This window comes from Triturus cristatus, chromosome 1_2, assembly GCF_964204655.1.
Source record: "Triturus cristatus chromosome 1_2, aTriCri1.1, whole genome shotgun sequence".
Lineage (NCBI taxonomy): Eukaryota > Metazoa > Chordata > Amphibia > Caudata > Salamandridae > Triturus > Triturus cristatus.
The window spans coordinates 963,434,571-963,451,917 of record NC_140580.1 but is presented as its reverse complement, the minus strand read 5'-3'; the positions used below and the strand labels follow the sequence as shown (position 1 = coordinate 963,451,917).

The 17,347-nt window shown below is 42.2% G+C and overlaps 1 protein-coding gene across 4 annotated transcripts in view; it reads right to left on the bottom strand.

Annotated features, from left to right (window-relative positions):
* Window positions 1-17,347, bottom strand: part of LOC146868458 (uncharacterized) — a 443,450-nt gene that overhangs the window by 65,616 nt on the left and 360,487 nt on the right. For all 4 annotated transcript variants that reach the window (XM_085610211.1, XM_085610220.1, XM_085610226.1 and 1 more), the window contains 2 exons: window positions 8,915-9,133; window positions 1,671-1,748 (listed from right to left, as the gene is read on the bottom strand). In XM_085610211.1, coding sequence (XP_085466337.1) covers window positions 1,671-1,748; window positions 8,915-9,133 — 297 coding nt within the window. The remainder of the gene's footprint in view (window positions 1-1,670; window positions 1,749-8,914; window positions 9,134-17,347) is intronic.

Here is a 17,347-nt window from a genome sequence, read left to right as displayed (position 1 = left end):
TTGTTTACAAGTCCTCATCCCTTCCTCGGTCCTTTTGCATATCATGGTTTCCGTAATATGATTTTATCTAGACCCCCCAAATACAATAACTTTTTAACTACATCACCTCTTGTTTGAGATACTTTTGTTGAAAATAAAATCTTATAAAGCCTCTTTGGAGCTAGGGATGGGATATCCTATAACAGATGAAACCCATCTAAGACCTTCAGTGCCATACTTTATCACTTTTGGGGGACTAGATGTCTAGGCAGCCCACCTGCGTTCACTGACATTAAAAGGGAGTTTAATTCTGCCGCATGAGCTACAGTTTATTTAACATATCTCTCCCTAGTGTAAGGGTTAGGAGGCCCTTGGATGGAAAGAACTAATGGTAATGATCATACAGCCATGCCATTGTGTCTTTAGGTTTTCACGGGCAAAACCTATGGAGTTCACAGAGTGTCACCAGGGTTCACAAAGTGTCACCAGGTAAGATGTTACGCTCAGGGATAGAACAAGTGCTTAGCTTACAAGTTGCACCAATGGTGTTTATTCAAATGATTAATTATTTAATTACACACACTTTCACAAATAAGAGCCAATGCTAATTTATTATGCTTATATCAGAATGGATATCACAATAATTGTACATACAAGGACATTATTAATTCTTCATCTTCATGATAACTGAGGCATGTCTGAATATCCACCAGGTGACTCCAGCTAACTCTCATGCCTAATTGAATAACTCTCAATGTCAAGAGCAGGTTCTCTATGTCTCACCAGCTGTGCTCTCTTCTGGGGTGGGCACCTTACCACATGGAAGTGGTGTGCCGAGCACCATATCTATTTTGAATGCTGGTCCTCATGTGGACACCTGGTTGGCCAAGGAGCAACAGAGTCCCTTCTCTGAATCATAGTGATCATCTCTGAAGACGCTTATCGCATGCACAGAGCTCTCCACTCTCATCAATTGATAAAGGCTCAACACTCCTTTGAATGTAGAGTTATGTTATCAAGTCAAGGAGTGATAGCCCTGCAGGATTTTAATTGGAGCGAGCGGATGCCAAATGTGCAATGTATGTGAAATCACTGTGCACTGGAAGTCTTTATAGTATTATCAAGCAGAAAGTGTACCCTTATGCACTCATTCCATGCCATCTACAACACATTACACTTACTGTGTGGGCTTTGTTTTCCAGTCTGCCTCTTTAGACAGCCTGTGTACCTTTCATGGAGGCCTCAATCACCCCAATTGCTTCCTGTTGCTAATGTACCTTATTTCCCTGACTGCCTCTGTAGTTTGTCAGCCTCTACCACCCATAAATGATATCCACTTCCTCATTCTGGCTGCTTGTCCTCATGTCAACATGCTTCCACTACAAAAAATTTGGGAACAATGCACACTGATCACCTGCAAACTCATCATCTCTCTACAGAAGGAGCAGCTATTCATTTGGGGCACAAGGGCATGTCACTCGTGCATATTCTGCTGCATATTTCCACATCCCACTGGAAGCAATGCATTTAAGAGAGCAGCAATAATATGCACTTTTATTTAATAGGTGTAGTTTGGCATCAATGAAACGGAATATTGCACTCCACACATAGACTAGGTCTGTATCTAGACATGCAAATTCAAGTCACATCATGAACACTACAGAAGTGGTAAAAACTGCTTTTCTGCTCACCTGTGTTGCTTTGAAATCCAGGTTTGCTGAAGTTGTAGTCTTTAATCTCGCCATACCAGGTGTCGACAATTTCCTTCCCTGAAATAAGAATCATGGTTTTTTAGGTAAAGATCAAGGATTGCATTTCCTTGCATAGAAGAAAGTTTTTAACAGCTCGCAGTCCTGTGATCTGCCCTGAGTGAGGCCCATCAACTTCATTGGACATCCTACAATAGTTGCGTTGGCCCACTGGATCAATTTAGACATTGCTGCACAAAACGTGGTACATTATGTAGGCATAAAACAATACATAGGGGACAATGAAGTGCTCTACATACAGTCAGGTGACACTCTAAGAATGCACACAGATTGGAAAACATTCAGGATTGTGATCAATGGAAAGGAGAGGATAGTTTTTCTTTGTAGGCACGAGGAGCTGAGAAGGCGTAGACATGACTGGTGAGAGGCTCCTTCAAAGGATGAATCTTTAGCTCCTTTCTGAGCTCCAGGAGTTATATTGGAAGCATGTCAGCTGGAGCTAAACTGTGCTACATTGAGTTATTGGACTTATCGGACAATGGTTTCAAAACATAAAATGGACTTTCTGAAAACATTTGGATTGGTAATCGTCAGTGATGCCAATTTTGGTAAATAGTACTGTGCGTTTCCATTTCAATGAAGAGTCCTTTGAAGTTAAGTAGCATTAGTTCAAATACAAAATGAAAAGCACTTTGCTACTTTTGTTTGGAAAATTATTTACAGTGGCATATCCTCTAGCGATAAGAGGATGCTCATGTTCCAGTGTGTAACTCGTCAGACTACCTACAATCAGTTAGGCTAAAGGATAGTTAGTATTATGTTCTGGATGCCAGGAGTAAAAGGGAACATCAGAAGAAGGGGTAAGCTTTGCACCCTTCAAACTATGTATCTAATGGAAGAGAGAATGATATGTAAATATGCACACTGGTTGTGGGAAAGGAAGATTGTAAGTAGACTACAGGACTTCAAATTAAAGTCCTCAAAGGAATAAAAAGTTGCTTTTCAGCATTATTCAAAATGTGCAACATTTCTTGAAATAGACAGGGGCATTCAATGTTTGAAAAAGATCATGGGCACTCAGAGCATCACAAAAAAAAAATATCATTGAAGAGAAGAGTATGTGTGAAATTGTTCCAGATACACTTGGTTCCAGGTGAAATACAGAGACTGTAAACAAGAATATGACACAAGAAGGAGAGAGAAAGAGCACACAAGCAGAGGAGACACCTGGGAAAAGTTGCAGACGAAGCAACACTTGCTGTGGAAAAAATGGTCAAGGAAATTGGAAGAACAAAAAAGAGCAGAGTTACTTTCAAGTCTGGCACTAATTGTGTGGTCCTATCAAGTGTGAGCAATGAGAACCAGGCCCAACCTATGTACAAGATGAACAGCAGAAGGAAAAAGGAATTGAATGTAGAAAGGAAATTTAATACATAGAATTAGGGGTGTTGTAGCCACCTTTCTACAACACACTAGAACGAAATAAACATTTTTACTATTTAAGTACTAATCACTCATAACATGCAATATTCAGTAGACTTTTGTTGCTTTCATCTGAGTTTTTTTAACACCTTTTGTTGCTATTATTACCAGTATCCAAGGCAACATGGATTACTTTACAAAACTATTTGCAGAAAATACAATCTATGTTATCCTAATTGCCATAAGTAAAGGAGTTATTGGGGACATGGAGGGTCATCTTTTTATTTCAAAAGGTAAGATTAATGTAGTTTTTATGGTATATATAATTCCTGCCCATTTCAAGGTATCTTTTGGAAATCTGTGGGAATTATTTCAAATTTAAATCGGGACAACGCAATGGCATACAAATGTAATGGGATGCCCAAGCAAGTACTAATTTTATAATCTTAATTAAGACCAAAGAAATAATAAACTAAAAATATTATAGTTACACTTGAATGTGGAGGACTCTTGGCAAACAGAGAACCAAGACAAGAGAGAATATGCTTCTATTTCAGGATACACTGACGTCTAATTCTTAGGACTTTTGTTAAATGAGGTTCAGCTGGATAAGATCTGGTGGACAGTTATTTCTGATTAGTCCCTGGTTTATTTAGAGATTTATATTGCACAGGCCCCTAATATTGCTTCATGAAATGAAAAAGTCATTCGTAAGTAGCTTAAGGGATGTTCCTAATGTTTTTTGGTTCACAGACATGTTTTCTCTTGACTTCTATAGTGTGGGATGTACTTGGGAACTGGTTAGAGGGTGGTTTTTAGCTTTATAAAAACAAATAATGTTGAAAGAGCAAATGAAATTGAAAGAAAAATGTGTATTCATAGAGAAAATTCTCTGCCTTTGCGATTCAGTTCTTGATCAGCTGACCAAAGTCTGATCTGAGTTGAAGTGAATCTATCATCACAAATCTGAGCCTGGTCCGTGGTGCACTAAGAAATCATACTTAGAATATGGAAAAAACGCTTGAAAGGTCAATAATCTAACAACTCAGATGGAAGATCCTCAGCTTATAACATCTGTCGGCGATGGCATTGAGTGAGTGGTAATGTAACACATGTAATTTGACATTTCAGAATTGTATCACAAATATAACAAGATGTTTTTGGTGAAAGCAAACTATGAGTGAGCAGAAGAGCCATTTCTTAGTACTGAATATGCAATCAAGACAGCAAATATGAGGCTGGAATTTGGTAATCTCTAGGACTCGGTAGGCTTCCTATTGAGTGTCGCTAAACTTGTAGCTCACATCAACCTGCAAAGCATTGTGACATATTTATCTTCTGTCTTGGGGTAAATCCCAGAACGAATGTAGATGCATTTCTTACTCCTCTTCCAGAGCCAGGAAAAGACAAATACCTTTGTTCAAGTTATAGACCCATTCCTCTCGAAGTTTTATTTCAAAATTCCAAAATGCTTTTTCTAATTTAGACTTGAGATGATCATTATAGATTTAACATTTCATATACCGGTAGAGTTTGCTGAAATGAGGAGAGAGAAATTATAATATGAGAGTATTGTTACGTTATTTTGATATGCAGAGAAACATTGAGAATTTCAAGGGTGCTGGGTGTTCATCTGGAGACAAGCCTTTTAGGTGGTTATGCCAAAATGTTACACTCGAGTACTTTCAATTCATTATACTTTCTGGGTATTTTTTTTTTATTATTTCATTTCATTGAATGCTTGTATTTAAAAAATAAGAGCCATGATTCTCCAGATGGATTTTTTTCTAAGAAATGTGTTTTCTACAACTTGTGGAAATGTGAATTTTTATGGTCAATTGTGTCCCCTATCTTAGACCCCAACGGCTCTATGTACATGCTATAAGTACATGTATGTTCCCTCCAGTTCCAGCTATAAAGACGCAAATACATGTGCATCCAACGTCAACATGCCCTCTTTCAGATCCGCCATGAATGGGTCGAATATTCCATTCCTAAGTATGAAAGGCCACCGACTTTATGTGGTTCACTTTTCTAGTTTTGTAGTTCAGGCGAGTAGGCCCTGAATTCTGCCATCAAGCCTTTTTCTGCTTCTGCCTCTGAAATGCTCCAGCTTGGACCTGCATCCGTGTCCATGAACTTTGTCTTACTCCCTGCGCGGCTAACGGTGCCTGACGCGGCCTGTTGCCTGCCAAAAACTGTATTCAGCCTTCAAGTTATCTGCTCCGCTCCTCATCCAATGCATTCCTGTCTAGTAGTTTAGGTAAACATCCCTCCAGCTACCGAGCAAAAGGCTCGGCCTCGCTATCTCTATGCAAGTAATTCAATAGCCCCTGTTACTATGGAAGATTCCTGCCCCCTCGCATCATTTGTAGACACATAGACGCTTGTACACGCACTAACAGTCAGTATAGAATAGGATCTGCCCGAGAAGACCCTTCCTTCCAGATAATATACACCCTTATGCATCAAGCCAAAATCCAGTCGGTAAAATACCGATTCCTTATTAGCTCCCGGTATTAAGTAAAAAATACCCAATCCCAATGCATCAACCCAAAAGCAGAAATCGGTATTTAAGGAATCCTTAAATAGCGATTCTTTAAATAGGGATTCCTTAAATACCGATTCCTTAAATAGCGATTGCAGTTAAGGAATCCCAAAGTGAGATTCCTTAAATGCAATGCATCAAAGTTAAAAAATTAGCGATTTCGCTAATAAGGGGAGCAAATTACCATGAAGATGAACTGCATGGTAATTTGCAAAAACTTTGAAAAATGCACTTTTGTGCATTTTTCAAAGTTTCATGTTGCGCACACACATGCCCTTAGAGCATGTGTGTGTGCAACATATGTGCACATATCATTTTCAGGGGTGCAACAGGGTGTCCTTTTGACACCCTGGCACCCTTGAAAGTGCTCCAGCTATTAGCGATTCGGTAATACCGAATCGCTAATACAGAATGGCTTTACATTCATTCCTATGGGCCTCCAAGCCCATAGGAATGGATGGGTAGGTATTCCTTATTACCGATTCGGTATTACCGATTCGGTAATAAGGAATGTTAAGGAATCGCTATTTGAATAGCGATTCCTACATGCATAGCCTTTTGCTATTCCTTATTAGCGATTCCTTATTTTTCGCTAATAAGGAATCGCAAATGCTAATGTTGATGCATATGCCCCATAGTTCCTTAAACATAAGATATTAGATATGATTTGGGATTAGGTTGACATGACCCCCCAGACTTCTGTCTCCACATGTAGAGCTAAATGTCAAGTCCCCTTCACCCTCTAGTTGCACGTCAATCACACTTCATGCGGCTGCACGCGCATCTCTGCCAAGTATTTCTGCTGACACTGCAGGATTCTCTTATGGATCCACCCACTTATGACATCATTTTAATGACGTTTCTAGTATACGCCTATTAATTACGCCTCTTTTCATTACGTATGTGTATTCTTATCTGTATTATCAGCTGTTACGCCTCCTGCATCTGTCTCAATGTAATGCTTTTCTTATATATATTATTACTTGTCAATAATGTATTGCCTTCCCTTCCTGAACCTTCGTGGTGATGGAATTTGATGCCATGGTTCGAACCATAATTCCTTTGTAAGGAATAAAGCCTTTCAGAACCTCTAATACCACGGATTCTGCCTCTTATTTTTACTGAGTTATTCTTACTAGACTTTACCGCATAAAAATAGTACAGGTAATTAAATATTTACCACAAACTGGAGGTTTGGTATGGGTGTTTGTTATCTGTTGCCTATTTGTCTTTACAATGCTTGGAAGCCAATGCTCGAGACCATTAGGGATAGGTTTTTAAAGTGAATTCCATTGAAAGGTCAGACACAGAAAGTGCTTGTATATGGAGAGATAATGTATATATTTTCATATCAAAGACCCAGGATTGCTTGAGTCCTAAACTGAACATGCTTGTTTTGTATGCTAATGTTGAAGCCACAAATTAATCATCGGAAACACAGTTGGTATGAATTTGAAGGGCATGTTTTAAAGCTCATCTTCAAGGATGACAAATAAGAAGGTACAAAGAGAGATTCAGCGACTAGGGCTCACCACAAATTTAAAAGAAATATTGCAATTTCCTATAAAAATAATAACAATGATTGTGAATAATTCAAGCATGTCAGCCTATGAAAGCAGCAATACTGGAGAATGTGTGTCCTAAAATTAAGCAAGGAAAGGGTCAGCTGCCAGCTTAGGCCTTTAAGAAGTCAGCTTTAACATCAAACCTGCATGGTTAGTGGGTGGTTGAGAGTTCCACATACAGAGTGAGAAACTGCAAAGGCAAGCGGTGAGAAAGCAAAACAGAAGTCAGTGATGGAGGAAACCAGCCTGTCTAGGCAGTTGCAACCCCAATCCCTACAGTGCTCACTTAAGCAACATGCCTGATGCTCAGGTAATATCATGCAGCAAATTAGTGTGATGTTTCAGCCTGCCATTCCTCCCATCAGCTGTTTATGGGTAACCTGAATGTGAGAGTACACATGTCAATGGAGTCTGGGCATAGGGTATATATCTTTGGCTAGGAGGACATATGGAAGTTCTCCCAAGACAACGTGGGCAATTCAGCATGGCACTGTGTTACTGCAATTATGGCCTGACTTCTATCTCCATCTCTAGGAAGGAAGGACAATCAACTTAGGAGCATGGAATGTGGCATGCTGGATGTCTGAGCCAGTTTAATTGGCTCTGGCCGGCAGCACAAATAAGCGTTGTGTTTGTTGTTCACAATGCAATGACTAATTAGAGAAAAATGTTTTAAGGAAGGCAAACTGGCATATTCCCAACCTCACGGCAGGCGGCTCTATTTTGTTGCTTAGAAATACCTTAATGAGACACTAAGCATGAGTATCAGTGAAACAACAACAAACTGTAAGCAGCCATGGTGTTAAAAGTAACCCAAGTAATCTGGACCTCTTTCATGGGCTAAAGTCCTCATTTCAACTGTACATCTTTATGTGTACTGAACGCCATATGATACCCTCTTGCCCAAAAGTAATTCCTGTTTTGCTAAAGGAAGCCCCTCTGGGTACAGGTGTGCCATCATCATTGTGCTTCCTCCATACTGACAAATGAGTATTCAACTTTGATATTTGAAGTTGACACCCCTGAAAAACAACTCTAATGGATAATACAGAGCAAAGGTGCAGATATGTATAAACAGGTCTTCAATGCAACTGAAAGCAGCCTGAAAATGGTTTACAAAAAAGTAAGTGCTGCCTATGGAAATGACAGTGTCCAACAGATGATGCAAGCATGAATTCTGAAACCCTAGTTGGACGCAGAGTGAATAGTCTGCCTACGGTCACAGATAAGCCTTTTCAAACTATTCAAAATGCTAGATATGTCTGTTATTACCTCATGAAACTGTATTGAAAGGGAGACAAAAGGACACTCTTTCAACACCCAACATAACGTTTGGAATCTTGCTATCTAATTTACTTTAGCACGGTTTTGGGACAAGGAACCTTGAAATCAAACACCCAACAGGTGGGGGGAGGTTTAGGGTAAGAGGGCAGTAAAGATGGTAGACCAGGCAGCACACCGTGATGGAGGCGTAATACTTGGCCTCTAGAATGATAGCATGACAGCAGGAACAGCAAAACCAATGAGGCACCAGCTAGGATTAAAGAGATGACGTGAGCTCCTCAGAAGAATAGCACAGTGTTACAGCCGTGAGCATCACTTTGTGTATGGTGTGCTAAATTTGATCGACATTTCAAAACTGTATACATCAAAAAGGCGTGAACTTTTTTGAAAGCCTTATGTGTGCTTACCAGTAGCATCACGGACACTGGAGTTCCACTTGTACCAGATGTTCTCCCCGTTGGTGGTGTTGCTGTGCTGGAGTGCGTTTATGGATAGCAGGTGATCCGCCCACCGTTGGCTGGCCTCACACAGCTCAGGGTTAAGCCTCAGGCAAGGGGCACCGTGCTGCTGGCGGTACAGGTTGTGAGTATCTAAGGCTTCCAGTTCAAACTCTCTCTTTTCTGCAGCTGAATTAAAAAAGGAATATCTTGGTAAAAAATGGTCACCCCTTATTTTGTACATATGTCCATGATGGCCCTGTGTTGGTCTACTTATGAAAGTTACTAAACATTTTAAAGCATACAATGCAAGCTCAAATACTCTTGTGTGGTTGGACGTTTTCAGGGACTGATCCAAGGGTCAGGACATGTCCTTGTCAAGGAATTAAGTCTTATGACGAAGAGTCCAAAAATAAGTATAGGTCAGCGATAAAACACTATCATGGACTCTGTAGTACAGCACAAGCACTCTTTTACTCCAACAAAATTGTTTTATTCAGACAAAATCTTTAATGCTCAAAACTGTCCTGAGACACTCTTCAATGTGATCAAAGAACTCTTAGACCCTTGCAAATCATCTCCAGCACCATTCCTTTCTCAGACACAGTTGCCTTGATCCTGTCCTTTATTTCATCAAAAAGATGGCATATTCATCTTCATTTGTCCAAGCACCTCAAGGGTGGAATACAATTTGTTGACTCTGCTGACATTAGTCACACTTTGAATTATTCCCAGAAGTGCATAACGACAGCCTGATTAGGTCTGATCTCACCCCTAATATGAAATCATGTGTCTGTGGTCAGCAGAAACCATTTGTGCTATCTGGACCTAGAGGGCTGGCACTGGGAACACCAGGAGCCCCACGAAGGAAGCTACTGAGGGGTGGGATCATATCTTCCACACCGGTTACCGGTGTGGAGGTATGATTCCAACATGTTTGAAACCAAACACAATAGGGTTTGTTTCAGCCGTTTTAGAGTTGGTCATCACGCGGTTGCATAATGCCCCTCTACAGTTATATATGGCTGCTTTACTGACAACCCGGAATAATGGACTCAGTAGGCTGCAGGGGTGTCCGGCTCATGCAGGGGTACCCTCTCACTCAGACCCAAGCACGCTGCCCTCAGGATTGTAAAGGCCTGCTATGGGGTGACATATACTTTTTAGGTGCAGTGATCCTTCGATATAGAAAACCTATATTCTAAGTTGCGCATGCAATGCAGGCCAGTAGTTCCATTTTGAATGGTCTCTCATGGGTTGCATAATACATGCTGCAGTGCATGGGAGACCTCTGAGGTACCTAAGCCCTGGGTACATGTGTAGTACATACTAGGGACTGACAAGGGTATCCCAGTATCCAATCTGGGGTGTCCCTAAGTACATAACATATTAGTTTAGGGAGAAAGCAGACAGACTGAGGTCCTGATTAGCAGGATCCCAGTCAGACTATTCAAAAACAGAATTACATCCAGCAAAAAGTGGAGGTAACCATAAGAAGCAGATCTTACTTTCCTACAAAGATCATCTGGATGATTCTACAATCAGCCTAAAGGATAGTGATCCAAGCAATAATATTATCTCGACTGGACTATGGTAACATCTTGTACTTGGGAACAGATTATGCGTCCATTTGCTGTCTACACATAGTCCACAACTCAGTGGCTAGACTGCTTTCTCAGCTCGCAAAGCACACTGCAGTTTTATTGGCTTACAGTTACTAAGCGCATTAAATTCAAGGCTCTGTGCTACATGTTCAAGGCCAGAGGCAGGATTGGTCCACGCTACACTCAGGATCTGGTGGTGCCTTGCCAGCCCCCTCGTACACCGAGATCTTTGAACCAGGTGTTATGCACTGTACCCAGGTTTTGCTTGGCCTGTATGGGAGAGTGCAGTCTTGGGTCCGAAACTGTGGAATTTCCTTCCAGAGACTTTGAGAAATTGCACTTCTTTACTCGCTTTTTTCGTAAAGGTCTGAAGACCTGGCTGTTTTAAGCTGTTATTTTGGATTTCTTGTTTACTTTGCTCAGCCCTGGGAACCCCTTTTTGGGTAGCTGCGTGCTTTATATGATTATTTTAAAAAAATTAAAAAAGGATCGGGCACAGATCGAGTAAGCAGAATTCACAAAGCAGTTCAAGATTAAGGTCAGAAAAGCCACGAACACGTCCCTGTTGCACAATGTAGCAATTATGGCATATAAAATAATATTTGTTATTGAGCATCTGAACACACAAAACAGGATATTGTTCACCTTTTTTACTTCATAATTTCCTGGTTGAACAGAAAAGTTGTGTTTTGTCTTTTTATCAAGGGCTGAAGTTTGCATATTTCAACATAGCAAATCTTCATATCCGCAAAAGCAAACTAAATGAGACAACCCTTTGCAAAAGCAAAAGGTCTGGCAGTGGCAAGTGTGCGTTTGTTTTGCCAGCATACTAAATAGGCACAAAATTAAATGGCATAAATATCAAAATGCATAAAAAATAAAGGACCCTATACACAGGAACACCAGTCCTGTTGCGCAATTCTTTTTAGGGGAGGTGGATGTGCACGCGATCAGGAAAAAAATGCTTTTACTCATAGTGCAAGACAGCCAGTGGGTGAGCTTCATACATCCTGTATGCAGTGGAGTGCGTAGGGAAAATATAAATGGCACTTGAACAGACTAATGGAAGAAGGGAGCCGACCAAAAGCCCCTAACGTACAATTATATGTATTTTTATTGTGATTCTTGGGGAAAAACATTAGGCTTATGAAACAGCTACTTCAAAAGGACTCTGGCTCCATAACAACGCCATTAGAATAAACGTGTCCCTCAAAACAGCTAAATACAATTTGTATGGATACCGCAGTTTATTTTCTAAACATTCAATACTGAATGTATGACGTTACAATGCATACGTTTACAAAGCAATCCATTTCAACTAATTTTTTTTAACTACATTTACAACGCACTCCATTACATCGCATTATACCTTTACAACGCATACCATTACAATGCATACCATTACATTGCATTTAAGGTAAGTGTTGGATAGTGTAGGGGTAAAAATTACCATTCTAACTCCAGGGGGTGCCACAGTAGGGTAAGTGTTGGATAGTGTAGGGATACTATGCGTTATAATGGTATGCGTTGTAATGACATGCGATGTAATGCCTGCGTTGTAATGTCATGCGTTGTAGTGTCATGCAATGTAATGGTTGCGTTGTAGTGACATGCAATGTAATGGTTGCGTTGTAGTGACATGCGTTGTAAAGGATGTTGCGATGTAATGACTGGGTTGTAAATGTAGTGCGATGTAATGACTGCATTGTAAAGGTTGTTTCCCTTGAATACTAGCATTTCGCTGTTGTGTGGGCACAATTATATCAACATCGTCCTGTGACTATCAGCATGATGAGACTTTGAATTTCTGTATATACCGGATTAATTCAGACGGAGAGTCTTCGGGGCATGACAATTAACACAATTCTGAAGAGGGTGGCAATAGCACCTCAATCTTTTGTACATTTAGCCATGAAGGCAGGAACAAAGAAGACTATGAGCTGCTGATCAGTAAGCACAAGGAAGAATGAGTAGATTTAGTTTTGAGGTGATTGGTGGGGACAGGGTTGTTGGGAGTGGAAAAGTAGACCTACTTGTACGTTCAGGGTCGATAACAGTGTGTGATAGTGTATGGTGTTTATGTTATTGGGTATAATGGGGGCTGTTTGGGTAGATAGCTACAAAGGTATGCAAAATAAGAATAGGGCGGGTGTGTCCTACTGGAGGGCAGAAAGGATGCTTGTAAACAAGCACAATGGCTGCAGTCGCTCTGTTTGTGACACAATTCAGAAGTAGTTTGATTTTGTTGGTCTGATATGAAGATCTATTAAAAATATGACAGTGAGTAATGAAGGGATGCTTCATTAATCACTATTATTACTGCAGGATTAGACCTTCACTGCAGGATTAGACCTTCACTGCCTCCCACTATCAGCAAACAATACATTCAAAATATGGTCCCTGAAATTCTAATGTATTTAAGGGGCGTGGCCAAGCCCAAGATGGTGCCGGATGTGTGAGCACAGAGCTTCGTCCCAGTCTGGAGTATAAGTGAGATCCCCAGGGGCTGTACCTCAACCAACACCCTCGGAAACTGGGTCATGGAGACCCGAGGAGGCCACCGACCTACTGCCAGTGAATGATGCTGCCGGGGAGGAGGAGTGGAGACTGGCTCGGCAGGCCAACTAATGCTAGAAGCATGCCCATCAAATCGGTCCAGGCGGCCCAACGGGTACTGTGCCTACCACCTTCTACGGAGGAGCCTGAAAGCCCTGCCGACTTGCCCAAACCAGCGGGTCCCATATGGACAACAGTGAAGTGACACCATGAACAGAGAGCTCCACAGCAAGGGGAAGTGTTAGCTAGAAAAAGGGCAGCACTGGAACCTGTACAGAAAGTTAACTGGTCACTAGCCCCAGCCTCCCCAAACCAGGACTCTCATGACCCTCGTGGAAGACCTGTGGGAAGCAGAATAGGGGAGAATTGTTGGGACTGGACAGGAGAGCCGGGAGGGAAATATCTACCCTACAGGGCCGTAATAAAGACCGTGACCCGGGGTGGTTATCTTGCCAGTTCACAGACAACAGAGATAAACCACATGCTCATTAAGGTATTGTCCTGGTGTGAGGTGTATGGATGGACTGGGCACCACACTGTATTTTCCGGAACTGTTGTGGGGGAAAAGTTATCTCCTCATGTATTTTGAGAATGAATGTTTGACAGTGGATGATTGTTGATGGGGGATGCTGTGGGGGAGAACCATCTCCACGATTCACACACAAGACCCCTTTCATGAGCCCCACATGGGATAGGAGTATGGGCACACTTGATATTGCACAATGGCAGCTACATTTACTTTCTCCAATAATGCTAGGGGCCTTAATATCTTACTCCTACTCAAAAGGAGATCAATCCTTCATCAATTGACCCAATTAGATTCCGATATAGGGTCCCTCCAGGAGACACATCTTTTTAGAGAGGATCAGCCACACATGACGTCCAACGTCTTTACCAATAAGGACCCTTCCTTGGGAAGAAGAATACTGCTGGGGTGGGGATACTGATACATAAATGTTGTCCCCTAATAGTTTCTGGGACATGCAGAGGCTGGGAGGGCCAGTGCGTGGTCATAATGGGTACAATGAGGGGCCCCACTGAATCCGGCCTCGATCGCATCAGGGACAGAAGCAATTCCAAATGGCCACGCTTCACCAGCTGACGGCCTGGTACACAGGGCCACAGGTGGTGAGGGGTGACTTTAACTTAGTTTTCAGGGCGGAAGCGGATGCAGACAGTTCCAGTCGGGGGGAGATCCACAGTTCTGTCACTATCTCGCAGGGTTCGCCTCAAGGACCTTGGATTGAGGGATTCATGGTGAACTAGGCAACTGTTGGGCCAGGACTATTCCCATTACTCTGGGGCTCATGAGACATATGTCAGACTGGATTATATCCAGGTTGATAAGTGGATATTACCAGAGCTTCTGGACGTGGTGCAGCACCCTCACCGATCACGGGCAGGTAATTTGAACACTGGTACTAATGGGGTTCCCACCTCAAGGGAGCAGCCACTCTTGGCAGCTGCATGATGCCCTACTGCATGGCTTGGAGATGATCGCCAACATCAGAGCAAGCATAGCTGACTATATAGCCCATAACGACAACAATACCATGAAGGCAGCAACCCTATGGGATGGACTTAAGGCAATAATGCGCAGCAATTTCATTTCAGAGGCCGCATGCCTCCATAACACGTGACATGCCTTGAGGACAGAGCTCACAAAGTCCAAACATTAGAACAGGATCACAAACGCACCTAATTCCCAAAAGCTATGGAGGAAAATCTTTGCTGTTGCAAGGCCAAATTAGGTCTCTTGAATTTGATAGAGCAGCTCACTTACTCGCTCAGCTAGATAGTAAATATTACACTGGTGGGTACAAACCAGGCCGACTCCTAGCTAACCTTCCCTGCTCCCATAGGACAAAAACCTTAATAGTGGAAGTTAGGTCCCTAGGTGGCAGGGTACACACACGAGACATAGATAAAGCTAAGTGCTTTCATTCATACTATACACAATTGTACGCAAGGGAGCTAACTGAGGTGCAGGCCTGAACCACATACCTAGCAGAAGCCATGCTGCCTAGACTCCAACAGCGGGACAAGGAAAGATTAGATGAACCCATTACCAAGAAAGAGATTCTTTAGGCCATATCTAAGCTACGCATATCTAGGACACCAGACACTGATGGGTTCATGGCCACCTTCTATCGTGGGTTTGCAGCCTCCCTCCTTCCACTCTTACACAAAGTATTCCAGGGAATGACTAATGAGGACCATATGACATCATCTATGACTGATTCCACCATTTCCCTCATCCCTAAACAGGGCAGAGATCCAATGGAGTGGGGCTCATACTAACCTATATCTCTCCTCAATGTAGATGTGAAAATCTTCATCAAGATAGCAGCTCTACGATTTCAGCCATTGGTGTAGGAGCTGGCCCAGCCAGACTAATCGGGGTTCATACCCGAGTGACAAGCTGGGGATAATACCAAAAAGGCCATCCACCTCCTGGACATTGGCACTACAGAGACCAAGCAATCACTCCTGGGCACGCTGGATACAGAAAAAGCATTCCACAGGGTTGACTGGGAGTTTATGGCAGACACTGTGGGCAATGGGAATAGGGGAGACTTTTATGCCATGGCTTAAGGCTGGATATAAAGAACCAAGGGAGAAACTACACGTCAATGGACTCCATTTCCACTGGATTAATATATAGTGGAGCACCAATTTGGAATGTCCATTGTCATCCCTGCTCTTTGCGCTCATCCTAGAACCCCTAGCACAATGCATTAGGGCCAACCCCAAAATAGCAGGCATCAAATTTGGCACTCAGAACATCAAACTTATGATGTTGGAAATGACATTCTCCTCTCTATCATGCTCCCCCAGGGCTCTCTACAAGCAGTCCTAGATGAATAGAGGACTTATCAGAATAATTTGGGGTTTAAAACTAACATTTCTAAATCAGAAATGCTAATCATCTCTACCCCCAGTCCCAAAATTAAACAATTGAAACGCTTAACCCCTCTCTGATGGGCAGCAGATCATATAAATTACCTGGGATTGGCGCTGGCCCCCAACCTTTCTACTATGAGAGACAATAACCTCCAACAACTAAAGTGAGGAGTAAAAGCTGAATTAAGCAGCTGGAAATATAAAACACTATCTTTGTTGGGCCTCATAGCGGCATATAAAACGGACATCTTACACAAGATTCTTGACCTCTTACAGACCTCGGTGGATAAGATTAAGGGGCCTGTCTCGAAAACAATGCTCTCAGTGCCTCCAACAAGTGGGTCTTTGGGTCCCAGACCTCGCCAGTTATTATTCAGTGGACCACCTGTGATATCTAATCCACTGGAAAAGGTGGCAAACAAGCACGGGGTGGTGCATGATAGATCATAGTATGACAATAGGCCCATTGTGGGAAATCCAATGCTGACCAAGGGAGTATCGGACCACAACTCTCTACCAATGACCACACTAGATATATGGGACTGAAAAGCAGTAGAGAGGCCTCACCTCTTGTCCATCACCATTTACTCCTCCATGTGGTAACTCCGAGTTCACAGTGTGTCTGGATAGGACCCCCTATTAAAGGTGGTTAGAGGGAGAGTATAAGACACTTGGAGATATGTTTGACCGCAGGGCCATAAAAACTTTTGACCAACTCAAAACTGAATTTGCATTTCCAGAGGCAGAGCACTTCCAATACCTTCAACTACAACATTGGCTCTTAAACACTGGAATGAAACAAAGGGCCACTAGACCCCCTTATCTACTTTGAAAAGTACCTACTGTACTCCATGGGGGACAGTCATGCAATATCCCGTACATATAAGACAGTGAACCCGTGTATTTTGTATTGCATGCAGGTTTTCTAATGGGCAACAACATCCACTGCATCTCTGTTATCAATATGATCTGAGAGAATCCTCTTGCAAGATTGGCAGATGGGGGGAGACCCAAATCTTCATTTCCATAGGGCCTGGTATAGGAACTGGGCATAACATTAGATCAGGACCAGTGGGGAGAAATACTGAAACAAGCAAATAATTTTGTATTTCACAAAGGGAGCTTGGAATCTCTTCTGCTATCGATGGCAATAAACCCCATGATGTTTAGCAAAAATGGGAGGTGGGAGGAGATCGAAGTGTCAGACAGGGTGTGGTGAGGACAGTTATTGGACACATATTTTGCGACTGTGACCGGCATTGCGCCAATTTTTGATAATGGTACAGCAGAATTTAGATTACTGGTAGTTGTGTTAGTACCTAAAGACACTTTAGTCTGT